This window comes from Dromaius novaehollandiae, chromosome 1 (assembly GCF_036370855.1).
Source record: "Dromaius novaehollandiae isolate bDroNov1 chromosome 1, bDroNov1.hap1, whole genome shotgun sequence".
NCBI classification, from domain to species: domain Eukaryota; kingdom Metazoa; phylum Chordata; class Aves; order Casuariiformes; family Dromaiidae; genus Dromaius; species Dromaius novaehollandiae.
Genome location: NC_088098.1, coordinates 41,028,312 through 41,053,838, shown reverse-complemented (window position 1 = coordinate 41,053,838; position 25,527 = coordinate 41,028,312). Strand labels below are relative to the sequence as shown.

Genomic DNA, 25,527 nt, shown 5'->3' with positions numbered 1-25,527 from the left:
TTAACAACTTTTTTATGTTTATATTCTAAGGTTTCAGTTGCTTTGAGATTCCTTAAGCCTCAAAAATGTGTTCTCTAAAATACACTAGGAACCAGATGTTGTAACATGGTCTCTTGAATATACCATGGGTATGTGGCATAGAAAATTTGAAAGTTTGTTGGTTTAGATCTTCGACTAAGGGTAAGTAAGTGGCTTTGACCTAGGTTTTAGTTCTGGACCACATTAAATCACCTTTGTGATGCTGCAAAGGTAGAAAGGAGTCTTGCGGTCATCCTAAAAGAGAACACAAAACTTCTATACCTGTGGAAAGACCCTTGGCTGAGTTGATGCTCGTTGTTCCCCCTGCAGTTCATCTGACACATAGGAGACAAGATAGGAATGAACAGGGCATAATGCTTCCAGAAATTCTGCATGGCAAAAGGGATCTTATCCCCCCTACTCTAGTTAGACTTTACAAGCACATGCTCAAAAATACCTGTATTTGATTATTCACCAGCTTACTCTGCAGAACATTTCAGAGAAACTGCATAGACTAAAAGATTGAATTCTCTGTTGGAAAAAAAGCAATAAAAAATAAGGCTCCAGCTGAACTGGCATAAGTGCTTGGATTCTTGGAGAAAGTATAATTATATTTCTTGGAAAATGATTTGATAATTTAGCACTGAGCAAATGTTTAGCAGAAAGAAAGACCATAAGCATATATTCTGATTACATAAAGAATTCCTTGAAGAACAATCATAAATCTGCATTCTGAAACTGGTGACTAGATAACATATAGCTATATTTATATTTAGAGAAAATATTTCAGTTGTAAAGTGTGAAACAGCTGGCTTATAACAGACTCTGTTGACCTGCAGTGTCATTATTTTTTAAACACACTCACACTTGTGTATTGCAGCAGGCTAATAGAGGCATATGACTGGAAGTGTTAAGCATTATCATTATTACTTTGAAGTATTATTGATTACTATAATAACTGAAAGATAGATAGAACAGACAGAAGTAATCGTGCATCATGAATGACAAGCAGACCCTATGTAAGCTCCAAGCCCCAAATAACAAATAATCAGTCAATTCATTTTATCTTGGTAGGTCCACACATAGTAGCCTAGTCACATTCTGTCCAGTGGGAGCTACTGAGTGCTTAGGACTTCTAAAGAGACCAATGTTTAAATAACATGGCAAATTATAAATGCCATTGTATGAGAACACATTTGCTTTGTAAAAATTGTATTTGAACAACTGCCTTCAGCTTGGGACAGCAGTAGTGAAACAACAGTAAAAACAATTAGGAATATCTGTTGGTGATTTCTGAAACTGGATCCTATATAAAAATGGAGGAGTTAGAAACAGATGGGTTCAAAGCATGGCATTTACCAGTTCATGTAATTGCACCTTATCCTCCTTTTCCTTCAGAACTGCTTATTTACAGCCATGTTAATTAGCAAGTTGCAAAGTCAACAGGGAGCTCAGGTAATGAGAGCAGTTGTACTTAACAGCAAGGAGGCACTCTTCTGGTTACAATCCAGCCACAGAATGCTTTCCTCTTACATTTGCTTTGAGGAATCAGGATCTGTTGAATTAAACATGCAAGACCGAACCTATATTTCACAACTGAATACCAGCCTGGAAACTACATACAGGGAAAAAAGCAACCAAACAAACTGTCCATCATAGTCAGGAAAATAATCACCATTGATAAAGCCATTGGTGCAAACACCAAAAACTCAACTTCATTAACATTCAGTGGACCATACAAAACCAAATCTAAATTTCTGTTTTGACTGTGGAGGACAGCATCAGTGTTTCTCACAGCAATTTAAAGATTCTGAGTGGTGCTTCTACAAAATAATTGAGTCTACTCAAGAGTATGAAACAGAATGACCTGACAAAGATTCTCATCTTCAAGCATCAAACAAGTATTTAACAACACAATAAAGAATCTTTATTATATTTAGAATGTGCACAGCAAAGAATATAAAGGCTCTGAAATGTTAACAAGAATGGTCATGAGTAGGATCATGGGTAAGCTGATCTTACATGGATAAGACAGAAATTGTCTCTGATGGTGGTATTCCATGAAGGGTCAATTATATCTTTTTGTGTCCCCTTTCAAGCTACAAAGCCTGTCCTGCTTTATCTGCGCCCTAAAGGTTCTGGATCATCAGTGTTGTTCCGTTGGATCCAAAAGTCATGTCAATTTATAGAAAATCTGGGTATCTTTTAAACTCAGAAAATCTGAGTAGTCTTTACCTTATGTCAACTGTTGCTAGGCTTGAGTATTTCACGGAACAAGGAGTTATTAAGTAATCACACAAATGGCGCACTGATTTTACCAACTGCATCATTATGCAAGCTGAAAGGTAGTATGGGAAGGCATTCAAGCAGCATCAGTGCCTAATTCCTGCATGTAATTAGTTACCTCTCTAGATAGATGAAGTGTCCTTGCAAAATTAGATTTTACACAGGCAGCAGCAACAGTTTATCAACAATAAAGAGTCTGCAGATGCTCAGGTTATCACCTCTCATTGGGGAGCATTGTCAGACAAGCATCTCAAATTTGAAGTTTCATTGGTTCTAGGAATTTTCTAAAGTTTCACAGAAACTTTATTTTCCAGAATTCCAAGTGTTCTGTACTTTGGTTATGTCCTGATGATGGGTTCAATTAACAGTGAATTTGCTGAGCATTTTTGGGAAGTTTTAAGCTGCTCATAAAGTCAGGTATCTGAATTAAGAGGAGAACATATGAAACGGGAAAATACAGTGTCACTTTCTTGAGATACATGACATTTACTGACAGAAGATAAATGGGTGCTCATAGTGCCCTTGAACTGAAATGCAAGCAAGAATTTGATGGTGAGCCAAGAAGCTACTTGAAGTGAACAAACCACTTTTCCTCACCACCATGAGCTATCTAATGAAAAAGAAAATTTGTGTAACTGTGTTTTTACTTCTGAAAAAGTCACTGAGTCATCTTAGTTATACACAGTGTATTCAAGAACTGCATGCATGCGTGCACTGACCAACAGTTGTGTCTGTAACCCAGACTGACACCACTATATACAGAGTTGTAAATGAGTCTGTTGTTAGTCAAACCACTCGATGTGACTTTCCAGGAGTATCAAAATTTCCCAGAAAGCCATGATACAGAATGGTCTTGTCAGCTGAACCAGGTGCTTTCAAGGAGTTACCTTTCTGACTATGATGGCTTTTGATCTGAAATAGCTTGAGATTATTTTCATCACAAATATCTAAGGTAACAACGCAAATTCTTCATCATTTGTTTCCAGCTGAATAGTAGCTGACAACAGAATTGCTTTTGTACCTGATGAGTTCAAGTTATACCAAAAATATTTTCATTGGAGCTGTCACCATTGCATACTGCTGTTCCTAGCAAGCAGTCAGGCTGTACTATGGTGATGACAACCAGAAATATACTACAGATATTGTTCAAAGAGATTGTATGATGAGACTAGTCAAGTTCTTCATTGTCCTGCATAACACCCCTTGTCTAATTTACTCGCATTAGCCAGCAAAGTGGCTTCTTAGATTAGATCTTGATGATTTTAACTCTGTCCTGTCTGAGGCACTGCAGTACTAGTAGGAGCAGGCTGGATTCCTCTCTGCCACCCTTACATTCCTTTTTACCACAAGAATTTGTATGTAGTAGAAGATACTGAGCTAGACCAAATGGCTTTCTTCAACAATTATCAGAGTCATCAGACCTGTCTCATGTTTAGTCTAAGTCCAGGTAAGTTTAAGTTTCCTGATGGAAGGAGAAGTAAACACCAGAGTGGCTTACCTGAACATGCTTGTTCTTTGACACTGTAAGCTTACAGAAGTTGTTACTGGGACATATGTGTCTATGCCCCACTTTGGGTGCCAATATTCACGATGTAGATTGTCAAGCCTTGCTACAAAGCCTCGGAGATGTCTGAACCATACAAGTGCTGTTTTTCATCAGCACTTTTCCCTAGGTATTTAAACATTTTCCTCTAGACACAAGCAGAAATCCCTCACTATTGGCACAGCAGAGCAGCTAAGTGCGTTATTTTTCAATGTGTGTCTGCCTGGCATATTGACAGGACCTAGCACAGATGTATTCAGAACACTTTCTAGACTGGACTGTGAACAAGCTTAGCTGGAGGCATTTTATGCAGCAGTTCAGTACTTACCAGAATGTCATTCTTCTTGGGATTGCGGCTCATCTCTTAGTGAAACCAGAGGATAGATGATGATCTTGAGAGAAAAAGACCCAGAGCAACCAGATCAAACTTTCAAGTTAGCCCTGGACTCCAGAGGTCCTTTCCGACCTAAATTATGCTATGATTCTAGTCTAAAGCGGAGGGAGAGCTGTCATGAACAAAATGGGCCAAAAAAAGGGATGGAACTGAGTTTGGGAAAGAAAGAACAGGACAGCTTTGTAAGAACAAAATCAGACAGGCAAGGCACAAAACAAGCAACAACTACCAAAAGACACAAAACGTAAGAGGAAATGTATTAAGTATTCCAGCAATAGCAAGAAAACTAAAGGAGTCTGAACAGAGAGAAAGCCATTAATAGATGATGCTGTGCTTAATGCTTTTGTCAGTTCAAACTGCAGTGAAAAGTTCAAGTGCATTTAGGTGGTTAACACAATTAATACTAGTGCCAAAAGGATAAGGAGTCAGGACAGGACAGGAAAACCAAGATGTAAAAGTAATTAGAATAACTTCTATGTGTAAAAACTGGTTTGGCCTCAGTGTATGTAAAGAGTTGGCTTAACTGATCTCAGTGCCTTTTCTTGGTATCTTTGAGAGCTTGTGGAGGCTGAGTGAGACTGCAGAACACTGGATAAGGGCAAGTATAATACATATCATTAAACAGAGGAAAGAGGGTCTTGTAGACAAGTAGCTCACCTTAAGTTCCTGTAAAAATACTAGAAAAATGATAGAATGAACTATTTGTGTTCAACTGGAAGAATACAAAGGGGTGAGTAATGCCAACATGGAATAGTCTTGTTCTCATAAAGAAATCCTCAAGAATAAGCTGTGCCAAATCAATTTATTCTCTTTCTGTAACAGGGTAACAATTCTTGTGGTTAGGGGAGGGGCAGAAGAAGTCACTTATCTTGATTTTAGTGAAGCTTTTTTACAGCTTCACATGACATTCTTCTATGAAAACTAGGAAAAGGAAACTCCTGTGGGTATTCAACTGCTTGGAAACTGCTCAAAGAACTCAGATGAGGGCTTTCGTAGGATTCTGCTCTGGGAACTCATGTTTTAATTAATAACTCAGATGGTGGAACAGAGAATATGCGCATCGAGTTTGCAGATATTACAAAGACAGTATGAATTGTGAGGCTGTTGGAGAACATGTTCAGATTTCAGACTGATCATGACAAATTAGAAAAATGGTCTTTAATAAGTTTCACTTTGACGAAGACAACGGCACAACTGAACACTTAGGCAGGCCTAAGTGTTAGTAAACTGCACAAATATAGAGTCTATAACTAGGTATGTGGTGGTTCTACAAAAAAAGGAAACTGATGGTTACAGTGAATCATAGGGTGAACTTACATCATGCTGTTGAGAAAAAAAAACACACGTCACTCTGTGACATATAAAGAGGAAGGAGGCACAAGAGGTCATACTTCCATTCTAATCTAGGCTGGTAAGACTTTAGCTGCAACTGTGTGCCCATTTTTAGGCACTGCATCTCAAAAAAGAGACAGCTGGTACAAATGTAGAAAACACAGAATGGCAACAAGAATGATCAGAGGCCTAAAAAACTTCAACTGGGTAAATGTTGAATGAATGTAGTTATTTAGCCTAGTGAATAGAAAACTCAAAAGAATGTGCTGCCAGTGATCAGAAAAACAGTTAACAGTTGCTGCAAAAAGGAAGAGAGTAAACTGATGTCCATGACTACTGTGGATAGAAAACAAATTATGTAATTAGTTATAACAACGGATGCTTAGGCAAGGTTAAGTTTCCTGATGGAAGGAGAAGTAAACACCAGACTGGCTTGCTTGGAGAGCAGGAGCTGTATAAACCTCTGCCAGGAATGATGTAGCTTTCAAGTAAAATATAAGACTATGGGGCTTCCTGAAATTCCTTCTTTGCCTTATTTTTCTCTGATCTATGATGTCATTATTCCCCGTTGGAAAGAATTCTACTTTGTGTGGGACAATTGAGGAGAATTAAGGAAGGAAAAAGAAAAGGAGCCTAGCTATCAGAGCTCTCAGCAGGGAGAGGTGAGACCTGCATTCCAGTGCAGGCTCCAGTAAATTTTTTAATACTACACTTGGGTGTTTGAACATCAGCCTTCCACATTCCATGTAAGAGCCTGCCCCCCTCCGGCTACTTCCCTGAGAATCAAATATTCTGAGTGAATATTTGATTATTCCTGAAAGTGGCACTACTGGATGATTGTGCACACATTATTCTCTGGCAGCCTTAGCCCAGGGATCAGCATATTTGCCTGAGATGTGATAAACAGGCACTCAAATCCCTCTTCAGAATCAAGCAGGGGATGAAAATAAATTAATGTCTCCTACATTTTATGTGAGTGATTAAAATATAGGGCTAGAGATAAACCTGCTGGGTTTTTTTGTTTTTTGTTTTTAGAAGGGGAAATTAGAATTAGCAATTCCTAATGGAATTAGATAATGATTAGATGAGAATTAGATGAGAATTCCCTAACAAGAGGATGCTTGGAGCTGTGTGGGCACATACACCTTCTCAGGTTTTTATTTGCATTGTCAGTCCTTGGAGTCCCCTAAATCCTACTCACATAATTTCTGAGAGTGTCTTCCTTTAGTGGCCGTTTTTCTACAGAATTTGAGTTTGGGCATGCACTTGTCACTAAGGATTCTGCCGAGCAGCAGGATGTTTAAGAGTTAAGCATAGCAACACTTAAATGTCCTTGAGATTTTTCTAGTGCAAACCAACTCCTATTTTATGACTTACCCTGTTCTTAGTACCTTTCTCTTTGACATTTAGACAAAAAAAAAAAAAAAAAAAATAAAAAAGAGAGAGAGAGAGAGAGAGAGAACTTCATATACAAAAGAGCTTCATAGAATATAGGGTGGATGATAATCCATCTGATCCTAGGATCTGCATGCCCAAAACTTCATGTGTCACAGAGCCACATGATGTGTTTCTAGTATTCCATCTAGCAAGAGAAGAGCATACTTTTGGAAAGACTTGTATGCAGGAGGTGACACTGACCCCACGTGAGCTCACTGCTCCACTGTGGAACAGGACCAGGCTGGGGTGTGGGCTATGCTGATGGTGTTGGCCTCAACAGCTCCCACTGGCTCACTTCCTCCCATGGTCAGGGGTTTGGATTACCCAGCAGTGCCAGCACAGCCTCATTGCCAGTCGCGATGTACCTTTGGCACAGAAACTGGGCTTGAACTGCATGCAACCTGTGTGCAACTCAATGATAGCTGTTGTGAAATACAAAGCATACAATTATTTTTGCAGCCCTTCTCTGAGAAGAACTATAAATAGTTCTACAGTATATACTCTTGATTTCCTAAATGTGATTGAAAAAAATCTCTATTGTTCATAAAATATTATTCTAAAATAATAATAGAAAATCTTGTTTCATTTGATTTCTGATCTCTTCTTGCGAATAAAACCATAAGGCGTTTCTCATGGATGTGCTTCTTTGGAAAAATGAACTTCTTCCCAAAGTTCATCAGTACACTGAGCTCTGACCAGTGTTTGGAATTTGTTTTCCAGGAAAAAGGAAAACACATCATATGATGTTGAACATCAGTGGAATATAGCAGTTATATATTTCATTAATACACCATTCTTTTCTCCTAAGCAGTATAATACAGGCTGTGTCAAATGCTGTTTACAATGGATTTTTGTTAAGTACAAGGTTCTTTTCATACAGACATTGGCTCTGTTAATATGGTTTCTTCAAGTTCATGTCTAAATTTTAAATCCTCTTGGAATTGACACCAACTGTCCATTTTGACATTTGTTCATTAGTTTTCTTTCAATGGAACTATTCTCTGTCTTTCAGCTGTTGTAGCAATTTTATATTTTCTAAAGTCTCCTTATACGACCCACTTTCTGTGCTTGGGGAACGATACAACATGACAGTCTAAAGCATTTCACAGCTCCATTAGAGCAGCCCGTCTCTTGTTCCAGTGCATACTTTCAAAAAAGGGAAGCTTCAGTCTGACCCCTTGCAAAGCTGTTTTTTTTAAAAATCAAAATAATTACAGTTCAATAATTAATGGTCATAACAACTATAAATCCAAGTCATTCTTCCCCTTTGCTAACCAGAAACAAGCTAACCACAGCTGACCTGATGGATTCAGGTATGTCCCTTGACTTGTAAGAGCTTGAGTGCATGAATGCATCTGTGATAAGAAAGTAAGTGCAGATATGGTACATCGTAACAGTGATAACAAGCTGGAAAAAATACTGGTATCATAAGTTAATGCTGTGTCATTTTGTTATTTTTTCAAACATAGAGTCAAGAGATTTTGCCCAAACAAGGACTGAATAAGGACCAGGATGCTCCTTGTTACAAGTAGCCTGCCATGCTCTTGGCATATTCATTTGAAACATTTCCAGAAAGGTAAAATAGGCTCTCTGCAAATGCTCTCTTACCTGATGCCCATTCCCCACACTGAGCCACTGTCTACCACTACGTCTTTATTATTAGGGATGTGAGAGCTGAAGGGACAAAGCAAAGCCTGAGCACAGTGTGGCCGTGGTACTTGCCATAATGGCTCTTGAGAACCTAGTGCCCATTTGTTTGTATTGGGATGACTGTGATAAGAGAAAGAAAGAAAGAATTTATGTCTTTGACTGTATTCTTAGTTGTGCTAGGAGGCATGCAAACACATATTGGGAGTAACTGCCTTCCCCAAAGAGACTCTAAACCTAAACAGATAAGACAAATAAAGGGTGGGAAGTTCCCCCCCCCTGCCCCGGGTAGGGAGCTAAGATGCACATAAATTTTGTTTTAGATATGCAAGGTCTGTGAAAACTAGGAACAGCTCTTCTCCCAGGCTAGCACAGGACCATCTTTCTCTAACTACTAGCTGGCTCTGCTAGTGATGTCAGGTCCCGTCCGCTTTCAGAGAAAGCACAGCAATATACAGGGGAAGAATGTTTGTTTCATTAAGTTTTGTCCATGGCTAATACAGCTGACACAATTAATCTCCATTAACCAGCAATCTGATATGTCCCCATAATCTGATTATAAGTGCTAATAAAAGATAAGAATTGGAAGGGCAAAAAGAAGGGGAAAGTCAAGAAGTGATGAATGTATTTGCCTTCTTGAGCATTCAGTCAGTCTAAATGTACAGGGTATTTAGTAGACATGTTCCTACAATAACAGCCATCTCACAAGAAACAGGCATAACTTTAAGAAATTGTGATAATATGGTCATTATTATAGAACCTGTTGTTACTTATTTATCAAAGCATTATCCTCATGGCCATTTTATCAGACCAGCCCAGCATTTTGCTCTTTAAGACAACCTGTAACTAGTCATCAAAAGAGCAACAAGAACAAAAAAGAGGTGAAGGGGAGAAATGTGTCAAAACTTTGAATGTGAACCATGAAAAGGACTGTATGGCTGTGCAAGTTTAAGACACTATTAATACCGGTGAAACTAGAGGTTGTGCTGCTCAGTGTAATGAAGCTGAGTCCTTGCGACTTTCTCTTCTCTGCATCGGGCTTTGGACAAAGAATTATGTGATATATTTGCTATATGATATATTTGCATACATGCTCCATTTCCTATCAGAGACCTTCCAGAAGCTAATCGAAATGGTACATTTTCTTCAGAAGTGCTCCTCTGCTAGCATTTACAGAATACACTATTTGGCAGACAGTAAAAGGAGAGACACAATAAATTAACCTCTATCTAGGTGTGCCTCTCTTAAACATCCGTTTTAGATCTAGGATGAGCTGCCCTCTGTGTGTGCCCATGTTTCCCCATTGACAGTGGAGATCATTGGCTTTAACTGGATGAGTAACTATTGGTTACTGATGGTTAAAGCTACGCAAGATTTAATTCAACTCTGACATAGAGGAGAACTGGAGTGCTGATCTCAACGAGATATTACTCACAACCAGACAAGAACATAAGACAAATCACAGGTAATCAGTGATCTTTACTGTGCAAGGTATAATGTCCAAATTGGAAAGGTGTATGTGTTTGCCTTGTTGCTTTAATATATAGGGTTTTACCTACTGACAGAATGATATGAAAAGGTTTCAGTGACAGCCTAGCTCTGAATTTTCTTGGCTTTGTTTATTCTTAGCAGAGAGAGATTCAGACTAAAATCCCACATAAAAATGCCAGTCAGCTTTGGGAACGTTTTCTGGACTCCCTGGCTGGGATAGCGCTACGTTGTCAGATGACTATCCTGTTCTCGAAAGGAGGTAAGATTACATGCTCCGCAGCCAGTCTCCTCAGGCCATTACTTGCCGCTGCCTGGACTGCAGTACTGTGTTGTCACAGCTCAGTTAAGGATTCTGTGCACAATATGCAAGCCCAGATTCACACGCTGTGTATTGTCTCTGTACTAGGTACACAGAAACAATAGGAGAATTCTGTAAGAAAGAGTTAAATGGACCTAGTGTGAATGCCAGCAGAAGACTGGTAAACAACTTCTATGCTGGACAGTGAGAAAGGGATTACCAATATATTTTTAAATTTAGAATTGGAAACATTTCATTTATCTGCTTTTGCCCCAAGTATACCACTGCTGCCACACTCAGGTAGCAGACCTGGGGACAGAGAGATGCACACACATACAGGTTTAATTATTTTTTTGCTTATGCTCTCATTAGTGGAAAAAACCCTCTTCTCTGTATGGGCCTTAGCTATACTTCTTAATAAGGCAAGAAAAGAAGAAAAAAAAAAAGTCCACAGCTTGCCTGTACCTATGAGTAATTATCAAAAGGGAACAAAAAAAAAAGAGAGAAATGCAGCAGACTCACACCAAAACCTTCCACCGATTACTTGTGTAATGTTGTTGAAGGTGCTGTGCGGATATGGTCTCAAATTAGTAACTCACCTCAGGGTATCAGAAAAGAACCAGAATAAGAAATACAATGACAGAGACAATTAAAAAACAGAGCAAATTTTTTTTCAGTACCTACTTCACTGAGTCTATAATGGCCACTTCTGATACTGTTTTTTTTTAACTGGAAAAATGCATGCTTGGGAATCTTTTGCATATAAACAATTGAAAGAAGCTTGTGTTCATACATCTGCTCCCATGAGTAATTTTTCATTGTCTAAATAGTAAATAGGCATAGCAGTTCTGAATTCAATACATTCAAGTTACAAATTTTCTGTAAGTTCCAGTTTTCCTTTGTTAGATCAGAAAAATAGATTTTTCCTATCTTGTTCAATTAACTGTAGACAGAATTCTGTTCCACTGGAAAATAGTAAACATACCATTTCTCAGTTTAACTGGGTCATACCAATAAGAAATGAAAAAAAAATCTATTTTCTTTTTTTGTTTTTTGTACTATACTACTCACCTATGAAATAGAATGATTTTCCAGAAGACCATATCATCAATTACAGGCATTAATTCAACTGAATTTTATAAATTTTTCCCAAGCAGGTTCATTTTGATATTCTCATAAACTGCATGACATGTTAAAAAAAGGTTTTTAATTTTTTTTTCATTTTTCTTTTTTTAAAATTAGTTTTTCATTTTACAGTAAAGGCTACTTAATGCTTTCCTGTATGGATGACAGAGTGCTCAGTATCTTGCAGCACTTAGCTCAATGGTTGTATTCTGTTGTACCAAATAGGCTCTGTGTGTCCCAGGGGACACCTCCCGCACAGCAGGCCTTGTGGAATGCAACTGTGAAGGGTAAAGCTTCAGTTGCATATTAGATTTCCTGTATCCAAGTATTCTTTTTATATCATCCAGAGCTTCATCTCCAACAAAATATTTTAGGAATATCCTTGTAAAACTTCCTTCAGCTCATTATTGACTATAAAGAGTACTGGAATGGTTTATTCATGATTACGGTAGATAGCTGTGTGCAGCTGTCATCCCACAAAAAGATCACCCTGGTAACACCAATCAACAAGCAGAGTAAGATGATCCAAATATAACTGAAACCATCTAAATGTTGTCTTTCAACTGAAATATAGAGGCACAACTTCATACCAAACTTTGCCTGGTGAAGTGGGATGTTTGAAAAGTACTGTAGACATCATTATTCAGTGACAAAAAGTCATTGATGTTCAGTTTACATTACATAGTGGAATCTGAGAAAGAGCCTACACAAAGAGAGAGCTTGGAGAAAACCCTTAGAATAAGTAATTAGTTCAACATAGTTTGAGAGGAGTCATTGGGAAAAGAGAATCGCCATGCAAAATATCAAACACCGGATCCATCCTCCTGTCTTTAACTAACACTGAACAATGACCAGTACTAAAATTTATACCAGAATTTTTAAAAGCAGTAGGAGAAACTTCTGGATAGGAAGCCAGTAATTTAGTTTATCCTTAAGATTGTATACAGTGCCTATGCTGCAAAGACATGCAACTGATACCACAGTTCAGCTCTGAGATGAACCACAAAAGTATGTTTGCACTTGTCTCCTGCCTCATAACTATATCCACATAGAAGGCAGGGAAGAAAATGTGTTCTGGGGCCAATGAAGAAATGCAACTCATATTCCCTGATGCCATCTGCAAATCAGCTTAGAGAAAAGAGGACAGAGAGAAGGTCTGGAGTAAGAAAGGCAACTACACACCTTACCTCAGAACCATGTATGCCCATAGATCATGCCTGCAGTATTTGACCTAAGATGATCCATATTACTGTTTATACTTCATTCTAATACAGCCACACAGAGACAAGCAATACAAACAAAAAACCAAAAAATTGTGAAGAACACTGCTGGAAAGGACTTGTCTTTTCAGCACCATACAGTGGTGACACAGCAGTCATGGAAAAGTGATCAAACAGTGGATTACCTTTCAGTAGACTTTCTCTGGTTCAGTTCTAAATCTCAAACATCACAAAGAAACATCCAACACTGTGTGTCAGTGGTTTCCAGTTACAGCCCACTGTAGTCAACATGCTGCAGGTTTTGCAGCAACAAATGGGCATGTAGCTTAAGTATAAACCACCCCTAGTTCATTGTTTTTGTAGGTATATCCTCTAAAACAAAGACAGCTAATTGGACACTTTTCGTAGTTCTGAAAAATTAATTTGGACCTGGCTATTTTTATTATTTCATTATTTCTGTGGATAGATGATGATTTTGCACAATGTTTAATATACATGCAATACATACTCTAAAACATGTATTTTTCAGGATATATTTTTTTTAACTTTCTGTCAAAATATTTTTGGCCAAAATCTCTTCTGTTCAGAAACCTCACAGGCTCTCGTGTCCTGAATCTCCGCAAATGCAGGCTTTGTCCCAGTTCAGTCAGAACTGTACGTAGCAACTTAGATCTAAGAGTCAGCATCAGACACTATTTTGCTTAAAGCGTAATATTCTTAATACTCTTTTTATATTCTTAATAGTCTCTTTTTTTTCTAATTCTGGGATTTTTGAATCATGTCCAAATATAAAAGGCTTTAGACATTTCTGTATATAACCAGGAAAACTGTCATGTGTGACTTTAGTATGAAGCATGGTCAGTGCAAAGCTATTTGCTGCTTTTTCTTATTAACTGTGTATGGCCATCCTTTGTATTGCAACAATACACAGATGGTACACATTATTAATCTTTCACATAATCTTTCATGTTATCAAATTAAATTACTGTATAGCTCCATGTACACAGTAAGAGCAGAAGCTTGAATGTGCTGATTTTATCAGCTCCTATAACATTATAAAAATGTGCTTTAAATTCAATATGAATGTGATGTTCGGTTGTCTTTATGCAATTACATTTGTAAACATAACATATCAGTTCTTGATGGCATTGATGGTAGCCCCTTCTAGAGATGTATAATGGAATTGGCTACATATAGATACATGGATATGCTAGTTTCTACAGAAATTGCCTGACTAATTTAATACAGTATGACCTAATTTCAATACAATTGTAACCATCCTATAGAATTCTGGTATTCTTCTGTTTTCCTTCAGTCAGTTCCTGTTTTTGATAGAGTACACTCTTGCTGCATTGGCAGTGCCAAGAATCTGTAGGAAATTGAGTGGCAAAATTAAAAATAATAAAAATGGTGTGCTGCGTTATGTATACATATTCTCAAAATAGCTATTGGATGAATTCTGCTCTTGCCCCCAGATCTCCAGTTATGTCAGCAGAGCCACCACAGGTGCCACTGCAGAAGGGAAGGAGGGCTGGAAGAGAAGAGACCACATGGAAATTTTTTATTCATAACTGGACAGAACCAGGGGGGAGGATCTTCTACTCTCCCCTCTCCCTGTAACTCACTGGTGGGCACATCACAAAGTGAGTGAGCTGCTTTATTATTTGGAGATATTTCTTTCCCTGAGCATATGTCCTGTGAGTTGTGGACAGTTTATGCTGACTGTTGGCTTTTATCCTTAAGAAAATGCAAAATGTCCCCAGCTAGCATGTATCAAATCGCATACATCAAATTGTACAATAAAACACTTGAATTACTTTTAAGGTTTTTCACTTTGCCCTACAGAAAAAAGAGTCAAATTTTCTAGTATGCTACTGTCAAACAAGCACACCACTGAATGCAGTGTTCGACCACAGGCAGGTCCCCTAAAGGAGGATGTAGGAATTCTCAAAATAGGTATTTTACAAAATAGAAAGCATTTAAGGACATTTGGAACTTTGGAGTTCATCTGTAAGTTTAGTAAGGCTTATTAGCTTTTTCCTTAAAACAAGAGGAATGATACACACACATATATATATTCCAGCCTTGTGGATACAAGATTATACAAGATTATGGCTCTGTGATGTCAATTTATCACAGTGCTGCATGTACTGCTACCAAGTACAAATACAAATCATGAAAAACATCTGTAAGCCCCCATAAGCAATCTGTCAGAATACTTTAAAGCACATGTATAATAAATGAAGAACACATGTTTCATATGAACCAAATGAAACTAGAGCTGTACAGAATGCTTTGCCAGAGACTTGAACAGCTGTGGACATCACCTCTCTCTCCCTCTATCCAGCTTTAAAAGGCATTGTTTTCCTTTTAGCTTGACAGGTGATGTTTACAATACTGTCAGTCTTCCTGAAAGACAGCTTCTCCAAAATACCTCTGTAGACTATTTCCATCTCTTTAAATGCTGCCTTTTGATTTTCATTTTAGATATATGGCACTTTCTGCCGATTTACAAAGGGTCCTCAACTGATTTACAAAGAGTCCTCACTGCACCGCCCTTGCCAGATTCTGAAAAGATATCAAACACCTACTATCCTGTACTTACACATTAATATCAAGCTACGTACTATACAGTATTTTCTGTCTAGTAGCTACAGTTAAGAGATGGAAAGTTTTGTTACTCTTCTGTTCAGAGCGTGTGCACACACCCACACATACATCCACACCCCTTTCTAGGTGTCGGATTTTCCTGAGCTTGTCCCCCAAACGAGGCTACGGATTGCTTCTTTCTAAACAGAATGTAAGATGGCAGCTCTGAAGTCTCTTTGCTATTATATGTTTTGAAACTCAGATTTAGGTCACAGCTTTAGCATTATTCAGAATGATACATTTCTTTATGGAGAGAAAAGAAAGAGCAATGAAACACCCCAATGATATCAATCAAACACTACCACTCCTATGTAAAACCAGGGCACATGGTATAATTACTTCTCTGTAGTCCTCCTACTCCACCAGTTTTTGCTTTGTTTCTCAGGCAACAGCTTCCTGCTTCTCTCATTCCTGTTTCAGATCTCTGATAATGATTACCAGTGGGAGTAGAAGATGTTTCCTTTTATTAAATCCCCAAATATTACCTCACATACTTCTCAATGTCTACAGTGATTCACCAAAGCTCACAAAGGAGCAACAGCCTTTTTAGTTGATACCTCTGTGTTGTAATATATTTTAGTATTAAATTTTGTGTATTCCTTGTAAGTATGCTATACAGTGTAACATTCAAGACATTTGACTAAATTATAAACATTCCATTACTCAAATGTAATAACATTCATTATAATATATAATAAATTTGCAGCTTTATTTTATTTTATCTGCTTACCAAAAGTAGCAAGAATGTAAAATGCTTTCTTCAACACTGAACATATGCATTCACCATGTATATTAAAAAAAAAACCAACCCACTGATTATAACGTAGCTTAAATAGCCCCAAGTGTCCCTGAAGAGCTACTGTGTGCTGTGTAAAAGCTGAATAATCCTCCCTATGTCAGAAGGTGACTCTTCAGCTGTTCAGGATCATGAGTTGATATGCTACCACTCATAAAACAAGATTCAAAACACAAGAATGTACATTTAGGTAAAGATCACTAAGATGGTATTGGAGTTAATCTGCAAGAACTGAAAACAACATTGAAACCAATCTAGCAAGAATGCTTCAAAACCAAAACACAAAGAATACAGCAAATTCAGTCCAAAATAAATGCACTGGGAATATGAATTTTTTACATCATATTTGGCTCATTTTTCCTCTTTTACAAAGATAACTGGAAAAAAGAAATACGTTCAGAACACACTTTCAGTTTAAATACATATTAAACGCATTATTCATATAACAAGAAGAAGTGCAGTCTCTGCAAAACTATTGCAACTCCTTATTGCTCAGTGATCTGATTAAAATATATTTATGAAGGCACATTGATAGAAGAAAACAGTTTCAATCATTTGTCTTCGTTTTAATCACTAAAATAGGGGAATTCACTTTGGCCCCTGTGCTTAAAAAAATATGACTTTGATTTTTAAGACCTTGATATTTTTAATATTTAGTTTTAATATTTACATGGTAGTTTCTTCCCATTCAAGCTCCACGTCACCTACAAAAAAACCAGACATATCACATTAATCTACCTTTTAAATAAATGGTAACTAATGACAGGTAACTTGGCTGAATTTAAAAGATCTCACAGTGAAAAAAGTGGAGAGCTTGACCAATGAGTATTAACATGAGGGAGGTTAAAGGGCAGCAAAGTCCTAGAGCTTTACACTTCTGAAGCCAACAAATACTTGTTGAAGTACTCTTTTCTGCTTCTTAGCCTAGACAAGTCAATGCGCCTGCTACGAAAAAATAATTTTGGGACAATCTGCATCTGCTTACCTTCCATGGCATCCAGAGAGTCCATCTTTTGCAGTGCTGAATAATTTACGAAACATATGGGCTGACTGCTTCCCTTGCTTGTTAACAGATCCAGTACACACTGATGCAAAAATATATATTGTGCCTGTAAGATGTGAATTTAAAGATGTTAGATTAAAGAAAAATGTAATTCTAATAGTAAAAAACTTTTAAATTTTTATATAAATGTCCAGGTGTTCTTAAAGTAATTGCAGTTTAATTCAGCAATCTCAACACTTTCATAATCATATCATATACATCTGATCTGATGTCATTAATTATGATATATTGTGTTAAAATTTTCCAAAAGATGTTAATTCTTATGCTTAGTAAAATATATGAAATTATACTAAATGTAACTGAGAATAATAGGCTGTTCCACAAATTTCTGGAAAAGTTTATTCTATGAGAAGATGTTTGATTATTTTTTGTCACTAGATTTAGACTGAAGATACAGTACCACATAAATGAAACACTTAAATATGAAATCTTTCCTCTTTCTAGCACAGAGAAAACCAGCAGGGTGCACTAAAATACAAAAGTTCAAGTAAATCTGCATGTTCTAGAAGCGTACATCATTGCTAAGAGCAAAACCACACTATTTTTAGTGATACTTCTTAGGCTGTGGCATCATTTTGAAGAGACTAAAATGCAAAGAGTGGGAAACTAAAGTTAATTTGAAACTTCTGAAGACTTCCAGGTAACAATTGCAGAAAAGAGAAAAATAAAAGGATGAAAATAGGTAGAAAGAAATGGATTAAGCATATCTTCACATGGGAGAAATACTGAATGTTCAAAGACCTATGTACGTAGGTGCAGAGAATAAGCCAGATGACCCAAATAACTACGTTGACTTTTGTGCAGATAAATACATTAATTTAATTTTTTTGCTCAATAACTGCTATTTTATTTCAGAACTGTCAACAATTTTCAATTCAAATGTCTTAGATCTATAAGAGGAATTTATTTACATGGATATGTCTTAGGGTCATGGTTCCAAACCCCTAAATATCTAAAACAGACTTTCACAGGCCCCTTAAGGATACAGTAACCATACACTTTTTCAGTAGGTTACTTTTTGAAATAATAGCATGGCATTACTTCACAATAGCCTTTGTACTTGACTTGGAAAGAAGATAATAAACTTAAGAGATTCACTGGACAAATACAGATTTCTAAAATGAAGATCTGAAGTGTCTCTGGAGTTTAGAAGGTTATTCTAATTAAGAAAGCAGACTCTGAAAGCTCCCTAATCTGTTGCATTCATATGGCTGCTTGTGAGCATGTAGCAATGAAAATCTTTCTGAGCATTTCAGGGGAAGTAAAGGAGGATACCTGGGGAGTGCGAAAGTATTTTCCCAGTTATAACTGATGACATTCTTAACTATTTTAAGTTTTTTGGTATGGTTGGACATGGGAGACAAAACAAAAATTGCACTAAAGAGTAGGTTATGCACTTTACCTGTAGTCGAAGGGCAGGCCTTGCTAATGTACAGGTCACCAAGCAGAGTACCAGGTTATTGAGATTGTATCTACAGTAGTGAATTACAGAGTGTCTGGGTACCTTGCCAGTCAATGAAACTTGATCATCAAAATGACTTCAAATTGTCTGAATAGTCCTTCCCATGGCTTCGATCCATACCAGGAGTTAGTACAGACTGTGGGCTATTCCTTACACACAGATTGGATGCAGCTAGCTTTTGTGGGGAGTATGGTAACTACAGAGATGTTTAACTGTACAGAGGTAGGCCATTCTGTGCCAGTTGGCTATAGTACCAAAGAATGGCTCTGTTGGCAAAAGGAAAACTACTCTGAAGTTATAAACAAGCAAAAATAGGCCTGAAAGCAACAAAAAATTTATTTTACTCATACATCTTGCAAACAGTTTGACTGAGGGATTTGTAAACTGAGTTCTGGAAAGGAGTGAGCCTCTTAATATCTTCCATGCTGATCACATAAAATCCAAATTACAGACTACTAAACAGTGTTTTATAACAGAACCATCAGACTAGCCTGATTACAGAATCCCTCATAAAACTTTACAAGATTCAGTTCTTTTGGGGTAAGTTTCAGTGCTGATCTGCACCTCATAGTCTTGCAAACAGGGGCTAGAAATGACCTGTACAGAACAACCTGTCTCAGGATTCTGCCACGAGTATACCGAATAAGACTTCCTGTCTTTGATCTCACTTGAAATAGTAACTATGAGAGCATCTTCTCCTATTACATTTTGGCACATCTTTTGCTAGTCTTTGCCAAAATATGTAAATGCAGAGGTGAGGAAAAATGATGCACATTTTAAAAATGTGCACTGATCTTATCAAATGTCTTACTGTTTTAAGGTTTGATTTTGGGAGGCCTCTCATTACATTAGCTTCCAACCTTTGCTGTATTTTCAGATGATTCTGTTTGCAGTCAAAAGTGTAAAAACAAAACAAACAAAAAAGCATTCATCAGAATTCATCATCACAGGAAACTCCAGGCAATTGTTTAGCTGCATCGTGACTTATAACATTAAAAAGTTTGCTAGCGAACAAACAGAATAGAAGAGATTTTATTATAACCCCTACCAGAATGTAAGTAGAGAACTTTAGACTGTGATATGGGTAGTTAATAAGCAGAAGGATGAAAAAAATCAAAGCAATTGGTAATTAGACAGCACTTCACAAGAGACACAGTGACACTTTCATTTTTCATCATCACAAGGTCTCACAAAATCTATAGTGCAGTTGCTGGAGAAGAGAGGTTAACCTCTCCTCATATAGTCTTATGCACTTCATATATTCTGAAATGATATGGAAGAGCAGAATTGCATTCCTAACAAAACAAGTGCCCTGACACCAAAATCATTTAAAATCCATCAGCTAGGTGGAAGTTCATCCTGAAACCGCCCAGCCACACTGTGAGGTTGGTAGGTTATGCTGCAGACCTGCATGGCTCAGGTAGCAGCCTTTGGGCTAGATCTGGCCTGCAGGAGCCTTGCCAGCCCACTGCCTCCTCCTGTGCTGGAGGGGGCCCTGGCATGCAGTGTTCTGAGCTGCCAGCACTCCCATGTGGGAGCAATGGGAGGAAAAAGCTCCACTAATGCCCCAATCTCCCAACTGGCACCTAGCCCACCACAGTGAAAAAGCTGGAACATCCAGTCCAATACTCAAGTTGCTACCATGTTTGCACGCAAGGAAAATATAAAATAAGCTAGTAATTGCTTCAAGAAGAAGTTTTCCAAAGAGCCTTAACCAACACTTACTGAAGGCTGATATGAGCAAGAAGAACAAAATCTGTATTAACTTAATTGATATTAGGTGCATAGAGGCAAACTGGCTGAATTAGACCAAGGATTTATATCCTCTATTATACTGTGACCTATGCTTCAGCATAAATGTTATTTCAGTGATATCTCCTTTTCCAGTCATGGTGGTGTCCTGGGTTCCAGAATCAGTGTTTTTAGCTTCAGTTGTGCTAGAATTCATCCCAGATTTGTGTAATAATCCAGATGTAACCGTATTAATTGCTTACAGTTTAAAAGTTGAAATAAGGCACTTGAGTCAGGATCATAAGACCAGCTTGCCTCCCATGGGATTTATAACCTCAGTTTCAAGCCCACCCTGAATTAGATAAGGTTATTAAACCAACAGGAAGGAAAAGAGGGAGAGTGAATACAGCCAGATTTCCATTCCATTAGGCATTTAGGATGAGCTTTAAATTTGGCTGTTGCTCACTTCTGGATAGCCAGACCTCCAAGTACAGGAGAAGTCTTTCTTATTACTAGCAGGTTGCCACTAAGTGACACCAAACTTCATATAAGTCTGCCAGAAATGTGTTTATTTTATATCCAAAAAACACTACTGCCTTGATTTTACATGTGCTTAATTCTATTCAGACACATTATTTTATCTGAAGCAATTTAAAAAGAATCAAAGAAGTATTAATAAGGTCAAAGATAAAGGTATATATAAAGGTTTGGAAAACTGCGTGATACATATGTACAAAAAATACAATTAAGTAGTAAGTAAGGGCAAATTAAATAGTGCATGAGCAAAACCATTTTTATTTAGCACCTGTTTTTCACCCAAAACTTGAAATGAACTTTCTCAAAGTCTGAGAAATTCTGCTTTTGGTTCTAAAAACTAAATATTTCAGCACTTTTTTTTCAGAACTGGTCAAGACTTTGCTGGCCAAATTATAATTCAATATATTTAAAACATATGTATGATACTTGTAATCCAAATGGAAGCAGGAATTAGTAGAAAATGTATTAGGCAGCTGATACTTACCAGATTTTCAGTTTAGTTTTGTAGGAGATCAGATAACTTTTTAACAACAGGAAAACAGAATACAAATACACTGTTATTTCTTACCAGATTCTGTACCATACACATTCTTTCAGTTCTTAACTCAGCTACAAGTCCATAGATATCCACGAAATCATGATCATTTATATGTTGAGTTAAATGGTCAAGTGCAATATAAACTCCTGTTCTTCCAACACCAGCACTGCAAACATAATACACACGGCAAAATAAAGTTTGTACGTTCATTGTTTTCTTGTATAAAATATTCCCTCAGAACTTTTTGGTTGAAGTAGATTGCAAAAAGAAAACTTGGGAGAAATTGATGTCTTTTGCACAATTTACTTTTTTTTTCCAGTCCCCTTAGTGAATGGGGTCAAGTGAAATCTAGATCCGAGCCACGTTCTTATTTTGATTTTTATATCAGACAAATTAAATTAAATTAAACCTGCATAAGTGGAAAAATGACCCTACAGCTTTTCTGCAAATTTCTTAGAGCTTGCTGATTCAAAGAAAAGAAATCACAAGATACTGTGAAATCGAACTTGGATTCTGTGATGCCTTTTGTATTAGAGACAAACAAACATAGTATCTGGTAAAGTATTAAAAGAAAATACGGAAGGTGTGTAGGACACACGGGTAGCTAACATCATTTTATTTAAAGGTTTGAAAGTCAACAGGACTTCTTAAAATCACTACCAGACTTTTGGGCAAATAATGTAACAAATGCAGAGCATATCATTTCAGATAATCAGGAAATGTATAGCAAAACTCCCTTGAACCTGCAAAGTCTAATAAGCAGAATATAACAAATGAGTTTTCTGGATATGAGAACCCATGTTGCTGCTTTACAATCCCTGTGAATTTCAGCATGGGCAGAATAACTGGCCCATGCTGGTCCCTTTAGGTATGTGCATTGTAAAAAGAGGATAAGAGTCATTGCAGAGAGATTCCAGGCTATGTAAGTGTCCTCAACACATGAAGACTCTATATTTCTCTCCTATAATAGTCTCTCTGCCCCCCTGCAGTAGAGGAAAATGCCCAACCGTCAATGACAACAATGTTAAATAAAATGGGAAGGAGGCTTCTCATCGTTGATGATACCTGTAGGACACTGAGGACAATTAAAAGAAGCCTTAATGATAACCCCACTGGACAGATTTAGAGAAGAGATCCGTGCCACCAAAAACAACTTTTCCTTCCACATATTTCCAGACTCGCGTTAGTGAGAATGAGGCAAAGAATCGGGCCCAAGTCTCTCAGCTCGGATCATTAATGTGGAGCATGCCCACTCAGTCAGTGGGAACACTGACCTGCATATAAAATGTGGACACGCTCACCACCTTCCTGAAGATTTAGCCTTCCCCACATGGTTACTCTTTGAAATAGCAATTTAAGGTTGTTGAGTATGACTTCAATGGGAACTATAACAGCTGAACACCTCTGACCACCAGGCCATTTATTGAGGAGCCTACATACAGATTTTAGATGTTACCGGCATCCAAGTTTGAAATCTTACATACGCGAACCCCTATTTCAATTTGTCACTCTCTCTGGCTCCCAAACAGTTTCTTCCTTGTGCTAATATGTGACATGTTCATTTTAAATACAGTTCTAAATAATATTTCTCAATAAGAGCTATAATTGTAATAGAAGTCATTAAAAAACAATACAGCAGTTGTTGCTATTCCTCTGCTGACAATAAAGACGAAATTTGAAGTAAATCAAGTGACCTTTTGTAAATTGTTGGACTAACTCTTCCACAGACATCACCTCAGTGAGATTTCCAAGAGTGGAAGGACACACTTTAATATTTTACCTCCTAGAAAGGACTAAGGAGCACTGCTAGAGAACCCTACACCGCTGTTCATGCTAGAGCCATTCTGTGCTCTCAGTTTTCACTGCTCTTGTTTGGCAGCTTCCCTGATCATTGACATACACTTAAAATGATAAGATAGCAAATAATGTTTTGGTGAATATGTTTACCTGCAGTGAACCACCATCGGTGTAGTATCATGCGCTCGGCTTGCACGGATAAGTTTTACAAAATGGATAATTGGTGCAGTAGTTTCGGGGACTCCATGTTCTGGCCAGGAAGTAAAATTGCACTGCCGCACCATCATGCAGTCTCCATGCTGAAAAATGTAAAAGAAGACAGTTTTTGAATCAGAGCTATGAAAGAAGATCCAGCAAGTTACATGTATACTTCTAAGCAATTTCACCTAAAACAGAGAAACTTAGAATAACATAATAACTATCAGATGTACCAAGGGATAATCTGTGGTGCACACATTTTATAGCAGTTTCTTGGGAGATGGCGTTGAGTCTGTTTTGAGGAAGTATTAATGACTTCAACCAGCAATCACCCTCCATTTGACTTCAGTCACTATATCACTCTAATTTGTTGGTTGAAGTTTCTGTAGTTTGTCTAGAAGTTTAGTGGACTAGGCTGACATTTATTTAGGAGAAGGTTATTCCCCACTGGAACGGTTATAACCATTAGAATGGTTATTCCAATTCTGATCTAGTATGGTCAAGATAAACACAAATATGTTGGTAAACACAAATATATATTCTATGTGTTCAATGCCCCCTTAATCAGAGCAGCAGCAACAGTAACTCAAAAATTCCTGCTGGTTATGACCTGATTTCTAAATTAATTTTTAAGGACATAAGAATAAAAGCAATGTATCAGGCCAAAGGCCTGTCTAGCCCAATATCCTGTTTTGAACAGCAGCCAAGGAAAAATATTCAGAAAATCTATGAAAACATGAACAACAGTGTAACAACACTTCAGCAGAATATGGTTTTAGTTCTTAATAGTCTGTTACTCATGAACTGCCTCAGTCAGAGGTAGTGTCTTAAGACTAATACTGCTGAAGAGAATTTTCTTCTGTTAATGATTTGCCTCATACAGGCTTTTCACTCGCACTAGAAGATCATCAAGAATCCATCCATTTGTGCATAGAAGAGGAAGCGCAATCCTATAGCCAGCAATATGGCACATGTAACCGCATGCTCATAAAGAGCATAATTTCTTATGCAGGATAGCTCAACTACTGTAAATGGAGCAGTTAGGCAATTCAGGTTATGCTTTCTTTCCAGCCTTGCTCTGGTTCACACATGTGATTTCACATTTTGCTGGCATGTATTTTTAATCTAAAGAGTCCCTTTACCAGCCTTGGTTACTCTGTGTCTTATTTTAGCTGAAAAATCAGTTTATCTTCTCTCACTGTCATTGTTGCATTGTCCTGTACTATATGCACAGCACATCCTTGTGGGCTGACAACTGAGACAATCACCTAAGTGGCATGTTCCTTTTGCCACGTGCACATGTCACAGGATGGTACTGCATCTTTATATTTGGACAGCTGAGTTCAGGTCCTAGGATCTGGCTGCACTGCAAATGGCAGAGGTCAGTGTTGGGAGTGCAAAAGAAGACTGGCTTCATCTTGGGTCGTTAGGTCCAGGATTCCTTTCCAAGCCCACCTGCTGGTCTGACTTTTGCTGGTTGCTAATTTTTCCAGAAGAATGGAAACTACAGTTGTGGATCATGACAAAGATTAACATCATCGCTGTGTCCCTCTCCCACCCCACCCCCCCTTCCCAGCACAGAGAGTGGGAGTAATACTGATGACTCTCATTTCTACTGGGTGAATCTCCTGGGGGTGGAGGCCAGTACTGCTGGTGGTACAATGCAAAACAGCTGCGCTACACCAAAGACTCTTGCCCTTTAATCTGAGAGGGATACATTCAAAGGGATTTGTCTGATCCCAGAATGGTTAGGATTACTCCTTTCTAGAAGAGACAACTGAAGTGTCCAAATAGAAACTTTGCCTCCCACCAGACCAGAGGTTCAGTAACCTTGATAGGCCCTTTGTAGCACATGGGCCACATATCTGAGATCTTTGTGACTGAAACTGGAGAAAGTTCTCACAAAAAGAGCAGGAATGAACACAAAATGCTGAGGAAAACCAGGTGGTACATACACATTTAGGA

At 37.7% G+C, this 25,527-nt stretch overlaps 1 protein-coding gene and 1 long non-coding RNA gene across 4 annotated transcripts in view; one reads left to right on the top strand and one right to left on the bottom strand.

Annotated features, from left to right (window-relative positions):
- LOC135327922 (uncharacterized) overlaps positions 1-25,527 on the top strand; it is a 44,486-nt gene that overhangs the window by 10,688 nt on the left and 8,271 nt on the right. Inside the window, exon 4 of one of the 2 annotated variants that reach the window (XR_010388540.1) lies at positions 14,267-14,630. The exons of the other annotated variant lie outside the window; for it this stretch is intronic. This is a non-coding gene — a long non-coding RNA (uncharacterized LOC135327922). Of the gene's footprint in view, positions 1-14,266; positions 14,631-25,527 lie in introns of those variants that run through there. 2 annotated transcript variants of the gene reach the window in all.
- PTPRQ (protein tyrosine phosphatase receptor type Q) overlaps positions 14,788-25,527 on the bottom strand; it is a 142,688-nt gene continuing 131,948 nt past the window's right edge. For both annotated transcript variants that reach the window (XM_064509559.1, XM_064509562.1), the window contains 4 exons: positions 23,515-23,663; positions 21,598-21,733; positions 17,222-17,345; positions 14,788-16,940 (listed from right to left, as the gene is read on the bottom strand). In XM_064509559.1, coding sequence (XP_064365629.1) covers positions 16,903-16,940; positions 17,222-17,345; positions 21,598-21,733; positions 23,515-23,663 — 447 coding nt within the window. In that variant the 3' untranslated portion in view covers positions 14,788-16,902. The remainder of the gene's footprint in view (positions 16,941-17,221; positions 17,346-21,597; positions 21,734-23,514; positions 23,664-25,527) is intronic.